Raw genomic sequence first — 23,312 nt, 5'->3', positions numbered from 1 at the left:
GATTGCATTCAAAGCAGAGGAGAAAGCCAGAATAAAGACACAGATCTTGTACAAGATGGGAGATGAAATATTGTGCATATGTAATAGTAAGAAGCATAGTTTGGCTAGCCTATAAGGAGTAAGTCCATAATATTTAACTACCTCTTAAGATAGATATTCAAATTGAATGTTTCAGAGATACCTTAAATTCAACATGTCTAAAGCACAATTCATCTTTCCCCCTAAATTAATCCCTCTATCTTTCCTGTTCATATCAAAGGTACCATTAGTGTGTGTAATTTCAGTAATAAAGATTTTGCAACAGTAATTGGTTTCAACAAACTAATTTCTCTACTTCCAAGCTTTCTATTCCAACACATTTTACACAGTGCTGCCAAAGTAATTTTTAAGGGCAGATTTAGCCTTGTAGTTCTCCTACTTAGACAACTTCAATAGTATTGCCTCTCTGATAAAAAGCAAACTTTTTTTTTTTTAGTTTTTAAAGCTATACATTATGATCTGACCATAACCTAACTTCTCAGTCCCAATCCCTATTATTCTCCTTTATAGCACTCTTGTGATCCAATCAAAATGGACTTTCTATTTCTTATCGTACATTTTCTATCTTCTGTCTCCAATGGACTCCCTTTTTATCTCTTCATGTTATCCTATTTTTTTAAACACAGTTTAGACACTATTTTCTGTACAAAGCTTTTCCTGATTTCCCCTCTTTCCCAAATAACCTTGTTTTTAACAACTTTGTATGTGTTTACACACACACAAGCTATATTTGTTCTGTATATAGTTTTATATGTATATGTAGTCTCCTTTAAATGGGACATAAACTCATTGTGAGTAGGATTGTTTCATCTTATTGTACTTGTATCTCTAGCATCCAGCACATAGCCTGGTGATAAATAAATACTTACTGATTGATTGAAAGGTAGATTGGGACCAGATTGTGAAAACATTTAAGTGTCAAAGAGAGAAGTTTATGTTTTATCCTAGAAGAAATAGTCACTGAAGTAACTCTTTAAATAGGATTCTAAGTGACATGATCAGACGGGTTTAAGGAATATTACTTTGGCAGCTAGGAAGAGGTTGGATTAGAGAAGGGAGCAATCTGGTTCAGGTGATACATGTCAGAAGTGAGAAGGGATGGGATGTAAGAGATGCGGAAGTAGAAAAAACAATTTGGTGACTGATTGTATCTATATGGGGAAGAAAATGAGGAGTCAAGAATGATGCTGAGATTGTGAACCTGGGAGAATAAGAAGTGAGAGTATTCTTGCCAGGACACAGCAAGTTCTATTTTAGACAGGTTGTTATTGCAAACATCTGCCACAGTTTGAAATGTCTGCTAGGTAGTTCAATGCATTACCAGAGCTCCAAATAGAGAGACCAGATCTTGGAATCATCTGTATAGAAATGATAATGAAACCCATGAGAACTGATTAGACTTTCTTGTGAGAGTATAGAAAGAAGAGGGCTCAGGTTAGAGTCTTGCTCTTTGTTTGGTCATATTACACCAACCAAGAAGATTGAGAAAGAGTAGTCAAGTAGAACCAAGAGTCATTAAACACCATGTATGTGCCAAGTACAGTGCTCAATAATTTGCAAGTATCTCAAGATCCTAAGGACAATCTTTTTTTTTTTTTTTTTTCATGACCAAACCGTTATTTTGCTGTATAAATAGAATCAGACACTGAAATATTGTACAATTAGCTTGTGAAGGAAATAAAAAATGCAGGTGGGCATAAATATAGGGATTGGGAATTCAATGTAATGGTTTTTAGTCATCTCCCAGAGTTCTTTCGCTGGGCGTAGCTGGTTCAGTTCATTACTGTTCCATTGGGAATGATTTGGTTGATCTCATTGCTGAGGATGGCCAGGTCCATCAGAACTGGTCATCATCTAGTATTATTGTTGAAGTATATAATGATCTCTTGGCCCTGCTCGTTTCACTCAGCATCAGTTCATGTAAGTCTCTCCAGGCCTTTCTGAAATCATCCTGTTGGTCATTTCTAACAGAACAATAATATTCCATAATATTCATATACCACAATTTATTCAGCCATTCTCCAACTGATGGGCATCCATTCAGTTTCCAGTTTCTAGCCACTACAAAAAGGGCTGCCACAAACATTCGTGCACATACAGGTCCCTTTCCCTTCTTTATGATCTCTTTGGGATATAAGCCCAGTAGTAACACTGCTGGATCAAAGGGTATGCACAGTTTGATAACTTTTTGAGCATAGTTACAAATTGCTCTCCAGAATGGTTGGATATATATTCACAATTCCACCAACAATGTATTAGTGTCCCTGTTTTCCCACATCCCCTCCAACATTCTGCATTATCTTTCTCTGTCATTCTAGCCAGTCTGACAGGTGTGTAGTGGTATTTCAGAGTTGCCTTAATTTGCATTTCTCTGATTAATAATGACTTGGAACATCTTTTCATATGGCTAGAAATAGTTTCAGTTTCTTCATCTGAGAATCGTCTGTTCATATCCTAAGGACAATCCTGATGACTGTTATTCCCTTTTTATGTTTGGGGAAAGGGAGGAACACAAATGACTTGTCTCCGGTTACAGAATATCTAACGTCAGATTTTAATTTCCTGACCCAGAATATTTCAGAGGAATGGCCTGTGGTGGAAATTACTGCAGAAAGGTTAAGAATGAAACATGTAGTCATGCTGGGGCAATGATTGCTCTAACTATGTTTTCAAGTAATAGACTCCAGGACAGTCACAACTCATTAGTTATGAAACCTAATAACTAGTTATGATAACTGTTAATAAGAAAATCAGCATGTTCTTGATTCTTTAGTGCTTATTCATGCTTCTATCATAAATGAAAACAATCCTTGCATTGCATATGTGCATTGCAAAATGGACTTTTTCCTTGAATATTGCTTCTTAAAAAATCTGACAGGTTGACACTTAAGGAAAAAAAAACAGCCTATCAAGAGAGAGGCAGCATTGGTGTAGAGTGGAATGCATAACTCGAGTCAGATCATTTTCATCCTGTATTTTCCACTAGCCCTTCTGAACTTGTTTGCTTTTCTATAAAATGGGGGGTGGGAGGGAGACTGATCTTTCCCGGTTATAACATCCTATGCCTAGGATCAACCCTGAGAGGCCATACTGTCATTGGGCTAAACAGGGCCAGCTCTCTTTCCCGCACTGTATCTTTGCACACAGTGCCTAGAGCTAGAGGTCAGTTATAGAGCATGCTCAATATTACAAGTTTCAATGTAAACAGCAAACGCGGATTTCTAGCCGGACCGAGGAGTAGATGGGCAAAGAGTGAACTGTGAGGCATAAATAGAATAATTTTTAGCCCTAATAGGTTTCCTCTAGTGCGGTTTTTCTTGGCCGTCACCTAATTTCCAGGTTTAGTGAGTTTTTACCCGCCTTTTGTTACGCTAACCTAACGAGAGCATCTGCAAGTTAAAACTCCCACGTGGCTCTAGCTCCCGAGAGTGGGCATGCTCAGTAGCCGGGGCGCGCTGCGCTCACAGGGAAGTGCTTTCTAGAAGCCGCCTGGGCGGAGTACCGTTGCGGCTGCGGGACTCTGCGGTGGCGGCGCGCCGGGGCTGGCAGAGGCGCCGCTATGGCAGATGAGATCAGCAAAGCTCAGACTGCCCAGCCCGGGGGAGACACCATCTTCGGGAAAATAATTCGCAAGGAAATCCCTGCCAAAATCATTTTTGAGGATGATCGGGTAGGAATGGGAAAGAAGAGGGTGAAGAAGCGGGGAGTGGGCGCGCGCCGAGAATTTGCTGAAGCATCTCGGCCAAGGCGGGCAGGACGATCCTCGGGGGCGCGGGAGCCCAAGGAGGGAGAGCGGTGGGGTCTGGTGAGGGACGAGGATTGGAAGAGGGGTAGTAGTGCCCGCATTTATTTCTAAATCATACTGGTTTTTAATCAGCTTCTCAAAGGAAAAGCTCCCTAGAAACCCCACCCATGCCGATCCAGAATTTCCTTCTGTGACCTTGTGAACGTGTCTTCACTTCGCGGGGCGACGTGTTTTTGTTCTAAATTAGGAAATGAAAGGGTTGGACTGGAAGGTTTATCAGGTTTCTTGAGTTCTCACTCAATGATCCTGGTTCCCGCAGCCGACTCTGTAGCCAATTATTTGACCTTGTTATAAGCTTTTCCCCGCTAAGCTGGGAATAAAAGGCCTTGATGCCTAGAGGTCCGTTTCTTCCCTTTGCCAGGTGGCAGTGACCTCTCGCCCCGTCTGCTCAGGAGAATTGCTACCTAGCCCGCCCCTAGGGCTCCCTCTGACCTCTCAAGGAAAAGGCTGCCTTCTAACATGGACGCCTCTGTTCAGAGACTTTTTGCCATCAGAAAGAAAGATCTGTTGGGAAAAGAGTAAGGAAGCCGTTGTATCGGAGAGATTGCGCGTTGTTGTTCCTCCGAAATTCTTGGAGCCTTTCTCCACTGTCGCCATACTGCTTACTCCAGGCAGGCTTTGCTAGGAATGTCGCAATCTTGCCAGCTCTCTTCCTGAGAGGTCAGAAATCTGATCAGTGTCATAGCAGTCCTCCTAGCTTTCTAGTGGTAGTCTGCCAGGGGGGAAGCCCATGGATTTCTGAAAGAGAAAGCTCATCTTCAAGATATGGAAAGAGAAAAAAGAAACCTCTTTAATCAGCGACGACTTAATATCTCTTGAAACCTGATGATTTGCCAAATCAGACACGCTGACCCCACAGGAATAAAAAAACTACCGTGAGGCCATGTGAAATTCTTAACTTTTTACCTTAGTCTTATAAACATTTTTACTTTGAAGTGAGATTCCGTTAAAGTTCTAATGTTAAAAATCCTTCCAGTAGAATAGCAACACATGTCTTTATCTGGGGTGAAATGGACCTTTGCGATCATCTAGCTCAGTGCTTCTTAAACTTTTTTCATACATTACACCGGGTATGTAGGTATTTAAATTGTTATACAAATCAAAATATTTACAGACAATAAATCATAAAGAAATCTAATTTAAAACAACTCTTTTACATATATATATATATATACACAAATGTATACATATAATTTTACCATTTATTAAAGAGGAAAGCAGATTTGCATACTGAGTTGGATGTGCTTGTTTATTACATAAGGAACTAAATCTTGCCGAATTTTTCAGGATTACACACACACACACTTTCAGTTACAGGACTCACAATTAAGAAGCTTAATCTAGCCCATTTTTCTTATTTGTAAATGGAGAAGTTGAGTCCTTGTGGTGAAGTGATTTGCATAGATCTCTAACTATATCCCATCTACCACATCTGTCTCCCAACCCTCACCAGTGCAATATAAATTGAAGTCAGAAATAATTTTATTTGTGTTCTTTCCAGTTTCTATCATTTCTCAAAGTAGGAATTTAAAAAATTGTAAGCGAACTATTTAAAAGAAGGATCAAGTGACCTGGACTTGCCCTCCTTTTTCTTAAGATTTTACTTAAGGTAGCTAGCTTTACTAGAGTTTGTAGTTAGTAAAAGAAAATGGTATTCCATTTCATTAAAAAAAAGTGTGTGGCATACTATCTGTTTGATCCTGGGGAAGTCATTTAACTCTTAATTGTCTCCCTTAAAAAGTACAAATTAAAAAGTGTGGTAAACACCCTTGGCATTATAGGCCTTAATGCATTTAATTTCACCTTATATAGGTTTTACTTTTAGAATTACTATATATTTTGAAGCAAAAAAATATGATACTCTGACCTCTGCTCTGTTTAAGCCCTTCTGTGAAATTACCTGGGAGGGAGTGTGGAAGAAAAGAAATACTGTGTCATAAAAATAATGTTAAGTAATATTTATCAGTTGCCCCCTGGTCATCTTACCAACTGTTGCATTTTTTTCCTGATCAATAGAATAACTTGATATAAAGTACATGCATTGTGGTGCTATTAAATAATCATAACATTTTGGTAAGGTTGACTGGAATTCCCTGTTTTAAATATGTATGTCTTTCTATAGCTATATACAGAATAAAGAAACAGCTGATATCAAAATGTCAGAATCTAACTCTTTAATTTTTTTGTTTTATTATTTTTTTTTTCTCTTTGCAGCCTATTATTCTAGTAAGTTTTATATGGATTATGTATAATATTTAGAATTTGAAGGGTTTTTTGACCACAGAAATTTTGATGTTTCTCTTTTTTACCTAGTGTCTTGCTTTTCACGACGTTTGCCCACAAGCCCCAACTCATTTCCTGGTGATACCCAAGAAACCAATTACCCAAATTTCTGTAGCAGAAGATGATGATGAAAATGTAAGTAAATTTAACCTTTTATTTTTGCCTACCTTGGCTTTTTATAGTTGAAAAAATAACTTATTTTTGCAAACTATATTTTAGAACAGAATTTATAAAACTTTCCTTCCCCCTCTCCCACCCCCCTCTTTCAAGGCTTGTATTTGTATTGAGGAGTACCTCTCAGTACTGGTCTTTTGTCTTCCTCTTATCTTTTCTTTTACTTTGGCTGCTTAAGTTTATTTTAGGAGAAGGCTTAAATTTTATTGTCATTTTCTCTTGGCATCAATCAATTTTTATTGAGGACTGAATGCAAGTTGATTTTAACACTGAGTAGGGTCTTGCAAGCCATCTGAAAGAATCAAAAAAAGTTGAAAAATCAGTTCTTTTTATTCTAAATTAAGTATCATCTGTCCCTTCAACTAATTCTTGTATGCCATTATTTTTAATCTCCTTAGTTTCTTTGTCATTCCCTGCCTGGTTGTAATAGAACTTGTGAGTTTCCTTCATAGAATGCAGCTGCAAGTACCCAGAAGTGGATTTAGTACTCCAAATATGTTCTGATCATGGCTCCCTACAGATATCTACCTCCCTCACAGTGGACACCTGCTGTTATGTTACTTAATTCACATTCTTCCTTTTTGGAATCATTTTGATTCGTGTAATGATATTTTTGTTCTTTAATCAGTTTTTCTTTTAGAATTTCAGACCTTGGGAATCCTGCCTTTTCTCTTAGTTCTTTGAAATTTTTCTCTTAAAGTCTTAGGGTATATATCAGATTATTTTATTAGACAGTTAAATTTTTCTCTGTGTTTGATTATTTGGAACAAACAAGGTATGGTTTTTTTTAAGTACTTTTCCTCAAGCTTTCAAAGGGGTTTGTTTTTTAAATAATGGCTATGTCAGCCCAGATAATGTTATCCGTAGAGAAAACTTTAAATAAAGTGTACTTGATTTGTGTTAACATTGACATATGTAATTAGAAATTTATTATTATTTTTTTAATTACAGCTTTTAATTGACAGAATATAGGCATGGGTAATTTTTCAACATTATCCCTTGGAATCACTTCTGTTGGAATTCTGTAGGAATTTTTAAAAAAGAGTCAGATAGCAAAATCTTTCAGATGTTCAGGTAGTGAAACATATTCAGAAATAAAATTCAGATCATGTAATCATTTCATAGTCATTGAATCAGCTTAAGATAGAGATGGTTAGAGCCAGAAGGACAGAGGGAAATAGAAAAATGTTTAGGTCTATGTTAATGTATAATAAAACACTAAAAGTTACATGACATTGATGTTGGATTTTTCAACCATTTGTTGTCTTATATGTTTAATGTCTTAATGTTCATTACATATAAGTTGTTGTTTTTTAATCTGGACTTGTGATTTTTATCTGTCTAAGGAATTTCACAATGTGTGAACCCTTTTCTATAGTTTTTCTAAAGTTTATAATCTGAGAGTTCCTCAGGAACTACTCTAAGATTAAGTGACTTAGTTAATAGCAGTACTTGAATTCAGTATTTTCTGACTCCAATTCCAGTCTTCTACCCAATGTACTTCTTTGGTCATTGGTATGTTTCCATTTTGTTGAAATATCTCATATTTCCTACTCAAAAATTAATTGGGTAGGTCATGGTAGTTATATTCTATTTCTAATCTCATGTTGTACAATTTAAAATACTGATTGTGCCTTTCCCAAAATTTAATGACAGTATTGATTTATTTTTAAATATAATAAAAATAGGTGTGTTTTATTTATTAATGATTTAGTTGAATGTCCTAGAGAAGCACAGCTAGTACCATTTCTCATCAGTAATATTTCCCCTTTACCCTGAAAATCTAAACAGATGTTATATGGGATAAAATTTTATAAGAAGTTGAAGGAAAATAGTGAGAAAATTGTTTTAAGAAGATCATCTATAAGTTGGTTTATGATCAGAAAATATAATTTATCAAAGTTCATTTTTGTATTTCTGCCTCTTGCCCAAAACTATAAGTTATTTTATTCATCACCTGTTATCATCTACACAATTTTTCTAATATGCTTTATTATGGCATAGAGAGTTCTCAAGTATTGTTTTAGAAAAATGGAAATTTAATCAGTTTCTACCATGCTGAAAAGAGTTTGACTTTAGTCCTGGTCAGGCCTAATCACAGGCTAAATTTATCCACAATTTGAAAATCAGTCTAGCTAAGCAAGGAGAAACTCATCACTAGTAGATTTGCCTATAAGTGATCCACAAGGATAAGTGTTGCAAGTTCTTTCTATGTGCCAAACAGAGTCTAGTGCTGAGGATACAAGACAACAATAGAATATCCCTTCTTTCAAAGAGCTTACAGTCTATTGGATGATGGATTTTTTTTGGTCATAGCAACCAAGCAAGAAAGAAAATTTAAAACTATAACATCCTTTGATTTTTTTTTTTTTTTTTTTTTTTTCTGGGCTGAGGCAAAATTGCCTCAGGGGAAAAAAAAGAAAGAAAAGTATCTCAGCATGAGGAGTGTTTCATCCATAAGTTAAAATGATGTTTACTGAAAAACCAGCACAGTAATTCTTTTTAGTCTCGCTGGTTGTCAAATAACCATGATTGATGTTTGTATATTTATGACTCAACATATAAAAATATGTTTCTTTCTATGTTGAAAAATGTACCTCAAAAGTTCCAAGTGGAAGAGGGATTTTCTTTGAATGTTGAAGTCTTCTAAATTTTGGGTGATTGCATTGAACCTCACAAAGTTACAGGCTTTCCTCATTGGGGAAAAAGAATCAACCTAACAATTGCATGGTATGGTGGAAAAGGGGATGGATTTGAAGTTAAATGACCCTGGATTCAGATCTCATTCCTGCTACTTAGTAATTGTTTAACATTGGACAAGTCATTTCATCTTTCTAGGCCTCAGCCTCCACTTATAAAAACAAGAAGGAATTGAGCTGTGCTTTCTAAGGTCCCTTCCAGCTGTAAATATAAAATGTCACTAAATTATTGGTATAGTTTTAAGCTAAATTTTTTTCTTAATTTGGATTCATGACTTCACCAAGATGGGAGCTTCAAGATGAAAAAATCTTCCACCAGTGTGGAAATGTTTGCAAGTTTGAAAACTTTTGTAAATTAAAAAAAAAAAAAATGATTGCTAACTTTCAAATAATACTTTCTACGGGAAAGCACTTCTAAATATTATACAGTTATTTCATTTGAACCTCAACATCTCTGGGAAATAGTTATTATTCCCTCATTTTACAGGTGAGGAAACAGCAGGGTAAAAAGACTTGCCCAGGTGGGTTCTCAATACCCAACTCCATCTAGTTTACCATTCAGCTCTCCTATGATGTATATATTACAATGCATTACATCTCATAGGAAATATATGAAATTAATGAAAAATGCTCATTGCTTAGACTGACATGAAGATGAATAACTAGTTTTTTGAGTTAGCAAATCTGTGTTTGACAGGCACTGCTTATGTATAGTATACTAGATTAAGAATTGAATTTGGAGGAAGACACTAAGCTGAAAAATACTTGAAAAATTGCAGAGTAGTTTTAATGATCTCCAGATTCTACCCATTAAAAAAAAAAAAAAACTAATGTTTTCCTTATGATAGGTAGTTAAACTTGGAGCAACAAAGCTTTGGAAAAAATATATTAAAAATCTACAGGGTTGGACACATATCTTGCAGCATGTTTTCATTGAAGATCTGCATGTAAGAAATAGCATCAAGAAAATGTATGATTGAAAAAAAGGTAGATCAGATTGGTTATGGTGTGAAGGATAGCAGAGCACTCAGTGGTGCTCAAAACTACACATAATTAGAGAAGGAGGTGTCTGACATATTCAGTGGATTCTTTATTCAGAGCATCTATGAAATTGTAATGGATTTAAAAGTATATTTGCCAAAAGACTTTCTAGGGATAAATTTAACTTGATAAATGACTTTTTTTTTTTTTTTTAAGCTTCTTGGACACTTAATGATTGTTGGCAAGAAATGTGCAGCTGACCTGGGGCTGAAAAAAGGATACCGAATGGTGATCAACGAAGGCGCAGATGGGGGGCAATCTGTCTATCATATCCATCTGCATGTCCTTGGAGGACGTCAGATGAAATGGCCCCCTGGATAAATTGTTGGAATGAATTATTTAGGGAGCAAGGCAAATTTACAACATATATGTTAAACTAAATATACTTAATGTTTTCTGTGAAACAAGAAATTGGGAAATCACTTCAAAATGTATGCAATAAAAGACAGTTACCTGTTTTCCATGTTTCTGCATTTGACTAAAATTTTATATTTTTCTAATATATGGACTTTCATTTTCCAGAGAACCTTAGAATTGGTGACAATTTTATAGAGTGGTTCAATAGTTTACTTTGTATTTAGTCATGCTTCTGTTTAGGGAGCAAGTATTGGAGTAAAAAATACAAATAATTTTTAAAATCTTGTGTTTGGCAGTGAGTATATTATCAGTGCTATTTAACAACAGCATATTGAAGATTTAATGACTACCTGCCATAGAAGCCAAGTGTCAGTTTTTACTGCAGGGACCTATTGCAGCTGGTCAATTTCAGAGATCATCATTGGAGCACAGATGAAGAAAACTGGAACATGATTTTGCTACTGTAAATAAAAGTAATTTCTTGTGCTCACTTCAGCAGCAGTACACCAAAATTGGAACAATATAGACAAGATTACCATGGTCCCTGTGCAAGGATGACAAACAAATTCATGAAAAGTAATCTTTTTAGAAGACTTTTCTGTAATCAATTAGATAATAGCATATATATATGCTATTACCTTATATGTACTATTATCTAATATGCTCATACAGATAAAATTAATTTGTAATCTCATCAATTTGGTTGTTTTTTTCCTTTAGCATTATCTGTCCATTTTTGCTCATCTGAAATATTTATCTTTGTCCTCCCATAAGTTGAGTACAATTTCTTTTGGCATTGTAGGACCATCAGTGTAATTATCAGGCTATCTAGTGTAATCCTTATCATCAGCCTTTTTTTCCTATTATAAACTTCATCCATGACATTTTTACTCATGTTTTTCACTTTTTATATGTTGCAGCCTGTTCTATTTGATACTCATTTCTTTTTTTTTTTTTTAATAGCCTTTTATTTATAGGTTATATATATGGGTAACTTTACAGCATTGACAATTGCCAAACCTCTTGTTCCAATTTTTCCCCTCTTACCCTCCACCCCCTCCCCCAGATGGCAGGATGACCAGTAGATGTTAAATATATTAAAATATAAATTAGATACACAATAAGTATACATGATCAAACCATTATTTTGCTGTACAAAAAGAATCAGACTGAAATATTGTACAATTAACTTGTGAAGGAAATCAAAAATGCAGGTGGGCATAAATATAGGGATTGGGAATTCAATGTAATGGTTTTTAGTCATCTCCCAGAGTTCTTTTTCTGGGCGTAGCTGGTTCAGTTCATTACTGCTCCATTGGAAATGATTTGGTTGATCTCATTGCTGAGGATGGCCAGGTCCATCAGAACTGGTCATCATATAGTACTGTTGTTGAAGTATATAATGATCTCTTGGCTCTGCTCATTTCACTCAGCATCAGTTCGTGTAAGTCTCTCTAGGCCTTTCTGAAATCATCCTGTTGGTCACTTCTTACAGAACAATAATATTTTATAATATTCCTATACCACAATTTATTCAGCCATTCTCCAACTGATGGGCATCCACTCAGTTTCCAGTTTCTAGCCACTACAAACAGGGCTGCCACAAACATTCGTGCACATACAGGTCCCTTTCCCTTCTTTAGTATATCTTTGGGGTATAAGCCCAGTAGTAACACTGCTGGATCAAAGGGTATGCACAGTTTGATAACTTTTTGAGCATAGTTCCAAATTGCTGTCCAGAATAGCTGGATGTATTCACAATTCCACCAACAATGTATCAGTGTCCCTGTTTTCCCACATTCCGCATTATCTTTCCCTGTCATTCTAGCCAATCTGACAGGTGTGTAGTGGTTGATACTCATTTCTTTATAGACACTTCTGTTTCCTGTTCCAGTTCACATAGCACAGGCAAAACATTACATTTCAATTTACTATTAATATAAATATCAATTTACAGTTGTATTACAGGTAATAAGTTACATTACAATATTGCACGTATATTAAAAAGATGTAACTTCTTCAGATGGAAGTTGGGGTCATTGAAGGATCTTTTTTAAAGGCAGTCCAGGCTGCACTCTTCTCTTATTAATTCTGGATGCATTTTGCCCATTTCCTATATACCTAGTGATTGACAAGCTGTTCGTTTTCTTTTTTTAATAAAAGGTATTAGTGTAAGCACTTTTTTTTTCTTTTTGTTTTGTATGTTGAGGCAATTGGGGTTAAGTGACTTGTCCAGGACCACACAGCTAGGAAGTGTTAAGTGTCTGAGGTCCTGTCTTCAGGACTGTTGCTCTAACCAATGTGCCAACTAGCTCCCCTAGCTTAAAGCACCTTTAATTGTAGGGTGGGATGATGTTGGCTCAAGTTTCCCTTCATTTCTCCCCTCTGACCATTAACTCCAAACCAAGAGCCCCCTACTCTAGCAAGTGCCCACAGCCTGCAGCATCCTGCCCCACTACTTCTACCCTTAAAGGCAGCTAGTTCCTTCTAGCCAAGGGGTCTCAGCAGCACAGCTGGGCCTGATGTTCCCAATCAGTCTAGGTTCATTTAGTCCTCTGGGACCCAAATCCACAAGTAGTGTGGGAAGTGAAAGTTTTGATGGTGCCTGCTGAGACTTCAGTCAAACCCAGCAGCTCCAAAGTTCTAGGGAGTTAGCCTGTAAGGGTTTGCGCTTTAGACAGGTTAATCCTCAGCTCTGGTCTGTCTTTAGATCTTTTAGGGTTGTCTGGAGGACTTCTGTTCTGCCCCAACTCTTGTTTGTTTTTCACCAGTATGTTTGCTCTGAGGTGCAAATTTGTTCTATTTGTAGGGGAAATCTGGAGGGCCTGAAATTTACCAACATACTTCACCATCTTCTCAAAACCCTGAGCCCCAACAAGTTGTATAGGCAAAATACTTTTTTTTTTTTTAAGAAAAAAAGCATCATTTCTAACATTTTCTATTTTTATGAGAAATTTTTATTTTTTCCCATATATAATTTTAAACATAAACCATAAAATGGTCCACATTTTCTTTCTCCTTCCCCACTCCCTTTGTTGAGAAAGCAATTTGATGTAAACATGCAGTCATAACATTGAAAAAAAATTGATTTACAGATTCTAACCTTTTCTCACCCCATTTCCCACCCACTAAGGAGGTAAACAATACATCATACATGTGAAACCATGCAAACATTTCTACATTAGCCATGTCGCAAGAAAAAATGAAAAAAACTGTGCTTCAATCTTACCCTCAAAATTTATTAGTTCTCTTGAGGTGGGTAGTATTTTTTATCATGAGTCCTTTGGAACTGTCTTAGGTCATTCATTAAAGTAGCTAACTCTTTCATAGTTGGTGGTCATTACAACACTGCTATTATCTACATTCTGCTCAACTCTGTATTAATATCAGGTTTTTTTGAAGTCATCTCCCACATCATTTTGATGGGCATATACCACAAACTTGTTCAGCCTTTTCCTCGTTGATGGGTATTCCCTCAATTTCCAGTTTTTTTTTGCCACCAAAAAAACAAAACAAAACAAAACAAAAAAAAAAACCCTGCTGTAAATATTTTTGTGAACGTGGGTGCTTTTCCTCTTTTTTTTTTTTAAATCTGGGGTATAGACTTGGTAGTAGTATTTCTGGGTAAAAGGTTTACAGGCAGTTTTATAGCCCTTTGGGGATAGTTCCAAATTGTTCTCCAGAATGTGTGGACCTATCAACAGTGCATTAGTGTACCTATTTTTCCATAGTCTCTCCAAGATTTATCATTTTCCTTTCCTGTTATGTTAGCCAATCTGATAGGTGTAAGGAGAGTTTAGTGCCTTTATTTGGAGTTTATCTAATCAGTAGTGATTAAGTGTTTTTTCATGTAACTTGATAGTTTGGGATTTCTTCTGAAAATTTCAGATCATTGAACTGTTGGTTGACAAAGGGCCCTTATTTTTATAAATTTGGCTATCTCCTTATATATTTAAGAAATTAGCCTATATAAGAAATGAGGACTTTATCAGAGAAATTTGCTTTAAACCCTGTCTCCCCTCACTTTTCTTCTTTGTTATTAGTTTTGGTAATAGACATTCTTTGTCCACTTTATTTTTTCTCTATGGGTAAAGAGTAAATGATTCAACACATATATTTGCCTATACATGTATGAATATGTTTCATAGCATACATGAAAAGTATATCCTGCCCTTGAATTTAGGTTCTACTCAAAGAGAGACATATATGGAAAAAAAAAAGTTTTCAGTAAATACAGGAGGTGTCATAGAAAGCAGTATACCAGAGTAATAGCACAAGTCCTTCCCAACTGGATTCCAACCTATCTTTAATTATATTCTACCTTCTTTATGGTAGCTCAGTGGTACCAAATGAATCAAATCCCTAACCGTTTTTCAAATTCAACATTCTGTTTCTGTATATGTATAAACTACTTATGTTTGAAATGTACTCCGTCCTCAGTTCTACTTCCTGACCTTTGTCTTCAAGGTTTTGTTTTGGTGCAACCTATAAAACCTGCTAATCTGCTTTCCTCACCCCTTTATTAATGTTATTCCTCAAATTACCTTGTTATTTATATTATGTAATTAGCCTGAAGGTATGGACATTTCTCCCTTCCCTAGCCTCTACTTTATACCTTAGTTGTGTGTGTGTGTGTGTGTGTGTGTGTGTGTGTGTGTGTGTGTAAGATTTGGTGTGTTTTTTTAAGATGTTCAAATTTTTTTTTTAACAGTACAGATGTTCTTAAGCATTGCAAATCAATTCATCGGTGGTTTATTTTTAGAGACTTGCTTGTGGCATTAAGAAGTTAAATGCTTATATACAAGTAACTAAGTCAGGCTTGCCTGCAACCCAAGTCTTTCCAGTTTCAAGTGTTTCATTTAATGTCTTACATTATGTTGACTCTAATGCTTCTGTAGTTAATTGGATATATGTAGGGACCATAAAATCATTTGGGAACACATAGATTGAAACAGGCAGAATAATTTTACTTATAAGCTATATAGTTCAGTCCATAAGAAATTAAAGAAATTTAATAAGAAATGATAATGATTTGCTAAAAATCACACAGTTAGCAAGTGATTTAGAATATACATTTCTTGTCTCCTATTTCCATACTGCCATTGTGTTCCCAGTGGGTTGAGAAGGTTGAATTTGAATTTGGCTTTTAAGGAAAACCCACTTCTATGCTTCAGGCTTATGCCTCCTAAAATTGTAGCATTAGTCAAATGTTTATAACAATGCAGAACTGAGATGCAGGAAGCCTAAATTGATAAGTGAACTGTTCTTGAGGTCAAGAAAACTTATTTAAGTGCCTCCAGTGGTATGCTATAAGTCATGTAACCTTTAGGCACCTCTCTAAGGCTATAAATGACAGAGACACTTCACTCTTGAATTAAGAGGGAATTTCTCACCTATTCTAATCTATCCTAACAGAACTAAATAATAGCCTTTGTAGGATTTCACCTAAGATCCTATCTGCTTGGAAACTACTTAACATTAGGCATGTTATACCTATAATAGGGGAGTATGGTTGAAAGGAAAGAGCATTTCAGATAGATTATAATTGAACAATGCTGTGTCAATAAGAAATGAGTACAGTGTGGAAGCAGGTAGGGAGTAAGTCTGGCTAGAGTAGATAGCATTATGGGGGATAAGATTACTGGTATTACCACATTCTGAATTATTTCACTGAAGAACCACATACTTGGAGATACTTTTAAGGAAATAGTTTTCAGTAGATAACCTTTAGATTGAATAATTATTTCAAAGAAGACTGCAAGCTATTTTAGTGACAGAAGCTATTCTCAATGAATACACATAGTCAGTCTTAATGTAGTTCTTGAATACTAACAAAAAAAAAATTTTAATGAACAATTCTCATTTATATCAGTTTTATTTTAAAATTTTTAAAAATTTTATTATAAAATGGCTACTTTATAATAAATCTGAAAGCTTTTTCTCATAGAACCAAAACCTGGTAGAGGAATGGCCAATACACTCATGTGTGATGAATTTGAGATGTTTTCTAAACTTTTGGCTTCATACTATATTAAAGTTTTCAGTAAAATAATTTTGTAGGTCATAGTTTAGAAGCTAATTATATGAGGAAAACTTTGGTCAAAATTTAGGGTAGCATAAAGAAACTAGAGGAGAATCAGTTCAGAGACCTTTCACAGCCAAAGCTTGGGGGAATATTCACAACCAAATGAGATAGGAAATTTCTTTCTTTTTTTTTTTTAATAGCTTTTTATTTACAAGATATATGCATGGGTAATTTTTCAGCATTGACCCTTGCAAAACCTTTTGTTAAAAATTTTCCCCTTCCTTCCCCCCATCCCCTCCCCCAGATGGCAGGTTGACCAATACATGTTATATATGTTAAAGTATATGTTAAATACAATATATGTATACATGTCCATACAGTTATTTTGCTGTATAAAAATAGTTGGACTTTGAAATAGTGTACAATTAACCTGTGAAGGAAATCAAAAATGCAGGCGGATAAAAATAATGGTATTGGGAATTCTATGTAGTGGTTCATACTCATTTCCCAGAAAAAACACGGAGAAGGAGCTCTAAGACAGGGCCCCCCTCCAGTGAAGTGGGCCTCAGATCTTCCTCACAATTTGAGATGCCTCCTATGCCAAAGGTTTTACTTCTTCAGGGCTTGATACCCAGACATGACAAATTAAAATGCAAATCCTAATGGATAGACTTTGATTTTGATCCCCCCCTTGCCTTCCCTTCCCCTCCTCACCCTCCCCCCCCTTACAAAGGCTGGGAATGATTAATCAGCATAATTGGTCATAGAATGAGTAAGGCAAGACTCATCTCTGCTGACAAAGTGGTTTTAATCATGTCAAAGCATCGCTAGGTTTAGTCCTCAGCATTCTAGTGGTTAGGAAAGTGAATGTTATAGGTGATAGCTTCCAACTCTTGAGATCTAATATACAGAACTTATAATTAGTATCCCTATGGAATCAAATTAATACTGAATAGAATAATATAGGGGTCTATTTAATCATCTGTCACTGAAGTGATTCCAGAGAGGTGAATTGATTTACATAAAGATACACAGGTCAAAGTGAGAGAATTGAAATTTGAACTCTCAATGGGCTCTTTCTAGTACCGAGTTGTTCTCCATCCAGACAATAAATGATATAGGATATGAAGAAGTAGTTTTCAGAAGAAATGAAAACTACCAAAAGGACAGTTCCAGATCACTAATAATAGAACTGAAACTCAAAAGAATGATGTTCAGCAAATAAGCAAAATGACAAAAGTTAGAATATTAATACATTTCTCAGAGCTTTGAATAGCAACCAGTAGATCTGAAAAGCTATGCAAGGATTAACATACTCTGTCTAGCTGTGGATTGATTTGCAGCAGGCTCACCACTCTTCAGCAAACAGGGTTGAGAATAGGACATGTTGACTTATTAGATTGAACAAGTGCTGCTAGGGCAAGGATATAATAAATCTGGAAGTTTCCTGTAGGAACATGTAAGCATCAGGAAAACAGGTTTGATAAAAATAACCTTGGTGATGAATGCATGAAACGAGAACAAGGCATCACAAACTAGACAATTTATGATTATGTTGCAGTAAAATTTTGTTATTTAGTTATTGTTTAATGTTAATATCCAGTTAAAATATAACAATGGAAAGTACGCTAAGAAACTTGAGACATCTGCTGTTATTGCAACACTAGCATAAAGACTATATAAACTGGGACTCTTAGATCAATAAATGAACTTCATAAATAGACATACCCATCTGTCCTGGTCATACCTCCTTCTCGTCAAGGCCCTTGAGCTGGTCTCAGTTCAACTGTTCTGTAAAACAATTTGACTTGGTTTTTTCTTTTTTTTAAGTGACTAAAATGTCCATACTCTTTGACCCAGAAATCACACTGGTAGGCATATCCCCTAAAGAAAGAGTGATCAATTTTTTTTTTTTTTTAAAGAAAAAGCCTACCATATAAGCCAATATTCCTAGCACTTTTGTGGTAGTGCAGAATTGGAATAAAATACTCAAGAACTTGGGAATGGAAAAAAAAATTGTGGTACATGAAGTATTAGGCACTGTAAGAAATAATGGATATGAAAAATTCAGAGAACCATGTTAAGATGTGAACTGATATAGAGTAAAAGAAGAACTAGGAAAATTATATAGAACAACAAATTTATAAAGAATTTTTAAAAATGAAGCTAAATGTTAAGATACATTCTTCATGGAATCATTGAGGCACCCATTCTGTGTTCTCCCTCCTTAAGTGCTTTCTTGCACTGTTTTATGAAGTTTGTTCACCTGACTCCATCCCCCTTTTTGATCATGCTTCACCCCTGCATGGAGGAGGACTGTCCTATGGCCAACATTTATCAGCGTCCCCCTTCCCCCCCATCTCTGATTATGCTGCCCATCACTCATCTGTGCCCTCTTCCTGGCTACTTTCTTTCCCCACTTCTTTCAATATGTCTTTCCTTTATCTCATTCTCTCAAGTGTCACTTGCCTATAGGAATTTCAGATTTAGATCATAATTCCACTGGCCACACCTCTTCACCTCAGCCTGAATTCTACCATCAGTCCTATCATTTAGAAAGAAATCCCTTACTGGTCTCTGCTCTCACTGTTGTCATTCACTGCTTCCTGACTTTAACTATTTTGTTTAGTCTACATGTTGAATACCCTACTCAACTCTATTCTTTTGAAGTGTTACGCCAGTTTCCTTTAATTGTTCTGCCTCAGTTTCCTTAAATTGTTCTACTTCAGTTCATTGAATTGTTCTGCCTCAGTCCCCCTAGTTGCAAACCCCTTTCCTGACCACTAGAACTAATATAAATTAGGGCTGAGACCCCTAACCACTAGGATTCCATAGAGCCATAAAACGCAGATGGTTTATTTAGAGATAGGTAGGCATATTTTAGACGTCCTGGCTCCTAGATCCTTCCAATTTATCAGAATTTATGATCCTTCCTTACCTATAACTGAATTTATGGTTCGTTCCTGAAAGTTCCTGCTCACCAGTGGTCTCCCCCACCCCTGTCTTTATGTCCCTTATCACTGAAACCCTATAAGATTCCCTGAAATTTCACATTCGAATATGAATACTTTGAGACATAAATCCTTTTCAGCCAATTAATCCAAAAGCTCTCCAATAAAATATTAAAAAAACCTCTCTAATGTCTATCTTGCCTTAATTTTTCCAGCATTAAAGAAGGAATGATCAGATCTTACCTTTTCCCTAAGTTCTCAAGTTTCTTTTGTCATTTAAATTTAGTTTAATTTGTTTATATTGGGGTGTCAGCTGATCTCATTTGCTCTCCAAAATGCTATTTTCCCATTTTTCCTCTAATTTCTTGTAATAATGGAGTTATCCTATACTATTCTGATTCATTTTTCTTGGTAACTAAAGATTGTGTTTGCTTGTTTTCTCATCTTACCTACCAAATTTGTTCTTTGATGTAGTACTAAAGTTTCGCTATCTTATTTCTTAGTTAATTCAACTTCAGATTTGTTTCTATTGGCATTGTATGAATTCTATAGATTCAGATCCAGGAATATTCTCCTAATATTGCAATTTTTTGCATTTTTCCTTGAAATGTTTTCACTTTTACTTTTTCATGACCCCTTCATGGAATATAATTCTTATTTAGTTGAATCATATCTTTGATTTCAACATTCTTGTTTAGTAGCACTCTCATATGTTCCTCCATTATTTTTGTACCTTTATTATACTTTTGCATCTGAATTTTTGCAATTTGGTTCTGTGATTATCATACTTAAAGAATCTACTATAATGGAGTTTCCATCATTTATTGTTAATCTCTAGTTTCCTGTGGATTTTTAAACTCCAATTGATTTTACTTAACTCTTTTTACTGCTTTTCCAAGTTAATCTTGAGATGCTTAGATTTGCCTTATTGTCATAATTGACATTGTCATTGGTTTTATTATGAATTTATCATGATATCTTCATCTTCCTCGGGAGGTTTTTTTTTTTTTTTTTTTTGCAATATATTTGTCCTCCCAATCATTTTGCATGAGTTTTTCCTTTTATGATGACTTTGTTGGAAATATTCTTATGGGGGCAACTAGATGGTACAGTGAATAGAACACTGGCCCTGGAGTCAGGATGAAATATTTTTATTACCAATCTTCTCCCTTCTGAAGCCCAGATTTCTATTCCCTTCCCCTACCCAGATTGGTGTGATCTTGGTAATGGTATGTGTATTTGTTGAGGGAGTGGAAGGACTGGGATAATCTAGAGAATTAAGTACCAGGGAGTAACAGAAATGAGTGTTTGGTGAATTCATTTAAATTACTTCTTTCCAAGATAATTACTTTGTAATGAGTTCTTTCTTTCTCCTTCCTGTCATTACCAAATGTTCTGCATTTTGGGGTTCTTTATTTTGTTTTTGTTTTAAGTAGGGAAGGGGGAATATATCTAGGTTACCTTTCACTTCACCAGCATTCCAGGGTTTCCCAGTGGTATTATTTTAATTGCTCTATCAATTGGGGATAGGGAAGAGTTTTTGAGATGATTACCCTTAAAAAAAGAATTATCTCTACTTTAGAAGATTCAGATGCTGCAATGTAATACAATGGAAAGAACACTAGTGAAAAGAAAAAGTCATTTTAGAGTGAAAGAAAATGGGAGAGGAAGAGAAGAAGGAAGAAGAGAAGGAAGAAGAAAATTGAAGAGAAAGTAATTTGTGTACTGGATAAAATTCTGAACCTGTTTGCCTTAGTTTTCTCAGCTGTAAAATGGGCATAATAACATCCTCTATCTCACAGACTCATTGTGAGTTTCAAATGATTTAATATTTGTAAAGCACTTAGCAAAGTGCTTAGCACATAATAGGCTTGATATAAATTCTTATTCCTTTCCCCTAATCAGAAGAGGACATTTTAATATTTTGGATGACAACTCTAAAGTGAAATAAACTATCCCATATGTTCAGGCATAGTAGAATGGAGACATAGATTATGGACCATGAGGAAGTTAATGAAACTGGAAGCCAGATGATTGAGGAGGCATGAAGATGAGTAAAATAGTTTACCTCAGAAAACATGAACAGATTGGATTTATTTTCAAGTATCAAGAATATGGAATGGGCATTATAGTGCTATGATATAAACCTCAAAATAGAAAAAGTTGCTGAGGAATGACAGCAGATGGAGAGTCTGGAAGTGGTATTGATAAGATCTAGATTTAGGGAACCAAAATGAGATTAGGGTTTCTGGTGTTCAGGGAGTTAAATGATAAGGTCTAGTGGCAGGTTCAAGGTTTGGGGAACCAAAGGGAGAGGGGTTTGGCTCCCCTGCAACCCCTTGGGATTCGATGCAAGGGTAGGGAGTCTTGGGGACTCCCTTCTGGCAGCATAGAGGTTCTCTGTAAAGGAATTTACAGACCTGAAAACCCTGATAAAAGAGGTTAATTATAGGGATTGGGAATTAAGGTTAGAAATCCTGACAGAGAGGCATAAAATCTGGTTAGGGAAATAGGTGAGGATAAAGAGAGGGTGGCACTAGAGGAGAATATTCCAGTGGACAGAGGCCCTTGGCATAGCAAGCATGGTATAGCTGTCATGTTCTTGTTTCCTACATAGAAATAACTCCTAAGAACTTTCTCATTATTAGAGCAGCTGGAATATATAGGAAAAGGGCACAGGTGTGAATTGAATGTTAGGATGGATGATACCTCAAAAATGAAATTAGTTGTGAGAAAAGAGGAATGCCCTGGGAGAAGGGGAAAGAGAAAGGTAAAATGAAAAGAGCATTTGCAATGGAGGAGGCTATTGGAATGTTAGAGGGAAAATATCTATCTTAATCTTAACAAAAATGGCTCAAAGAAGGAACAATAAATTCTGTTGGGTGTAGCACAGTCCGTTTCCTACAGGAAAATAGGAGAGAAAGGGGTTAAGAGAAGGAAAAGGACTGATAGAGGGGAGAGCAAATTTGGGGCAGTGGTAAGTCACAGCACTTTTGGGGATGGACAGGGTAAAAGGAAAGAGAGTAGGGTAAAAACAAAGGAAGAAAAGATGGAAACACACATAAGTGAAAAATTTTAATTCAAGTTTCTCTGATAAAGGCCATACTTCTCAAATACATAAAGAACGAAGTCAAATTTATTAAAATGAGTAATTCCCTAATATTATATATATATATATATATATATACACATGTGTGTGTGTATATACACACATATACATACATGCATCTGCATACATATAAACATACATATACACACACATTTATACATACATAGAAGTATATCTAAAACTAAAGATTTCTCTATTTATTTGTTTGACTTTGTCTGAGATCAATGATTAGCCCTACTTTTTTTTTTTCTAATTCTACTCCAGATCCTTATTATGTGTGTATACATCTCATTTTCTGTCCGTTAACTTTTCCACTTTGATTCTACTTCTTAACTTGCCTTGCTATTACTTAACCTCTCCCTGCCCTTCTCCTCCCACCTTTTCCCTCTCTCTCTCCTTCCTATTAATCTATATACTTTATCTACTACTGTTAATCTAAATATCCTTCTGTATCCCATTTTATCCCATTCCCTTCCCACTTCATTTCTTTATAAATTTTGAGGGTGCTATATCTTTACAACATATATATGTATGATGTGGTGTTCCCTATTTAATCCATTCCAAATGTGAGATTTTCAGAACTACCTCCTCCCCCATCTCATGTTTCTATGTTTCTGTACCTCACTAGTATAGCTTAATTACTATTTTTATCTTTTCTTGCACGTGTTGCTTTTTAGAATCGGATCATGCTCAACTCTGCTCCAATATTTCTTTTGGACTACCCAACTATTAATGTCAGTATAAGACATATGGATTACATTTCACGTTGAAAACATAAAAGAGTTTGTCCTTATTGCCTTGAAATAAGTCTTCGATGATGGTTTTATAT

General features: G+C 35.6%; 1 protein-coding gene and 1 non-coding gene across 2 annotated transcripts; both read left to right on the top strand.

Moving 5' to 3' along the window:
• The first annotated feature begins 3,454 nt into the window (after nt 1-3,454).
• On the top strand, nt 3,455-10,508 carry HINT1 (histidine triad nucleotide binding protein 1). The gene is made up of 3 exons (XM_003762885.4): nt 3,455-3,709; nt 6,158-6,262; nt 10,198-10,508. Exons 1-3 carry the CDS (start codon nt 3,599-3,601, stop codon nt 10,360-10,362), a joined length of 381 nt encoding a protein of 126 aa, XP_003762933.1. The 5' UTR covers nt 3,455-3,598; the 3' UTR covers nt 10,363-10,508.
• A 374-nt stretch (nt 10,509-10,882) lies between these two features.
• LOC111719532 lies at nt 10,883-10,987 on the top strand. Its single transcript, XR_002769645.1, has one exon. It is a non-coding gene; the product is annotated as a U6 spliceosomal RNA (small nuclear RNA).
• The last annotated feature ends 12,325 nt before the right edge of the window (nt 10,988-23,312 follow it).

This window comes from Sarcophilus harrisii, chromosome 1 (assembly GCF_902635505.1).
Source record: "Sarcophilus harrisii chromosome 1, mSarHar1.11, whole genome shotgun sequence".
In the NCBI taxonomy this organism is placed as follows: Eukaryota; Metazoa; Chordata; class Mammalia; order Dasyuromorphia; family Dasyuridae; genus Sarcophilus; species Sarcophilus harrisii.
This window is presented reverse-complemented; position numbering and strand designations above follow the sequence as displayed.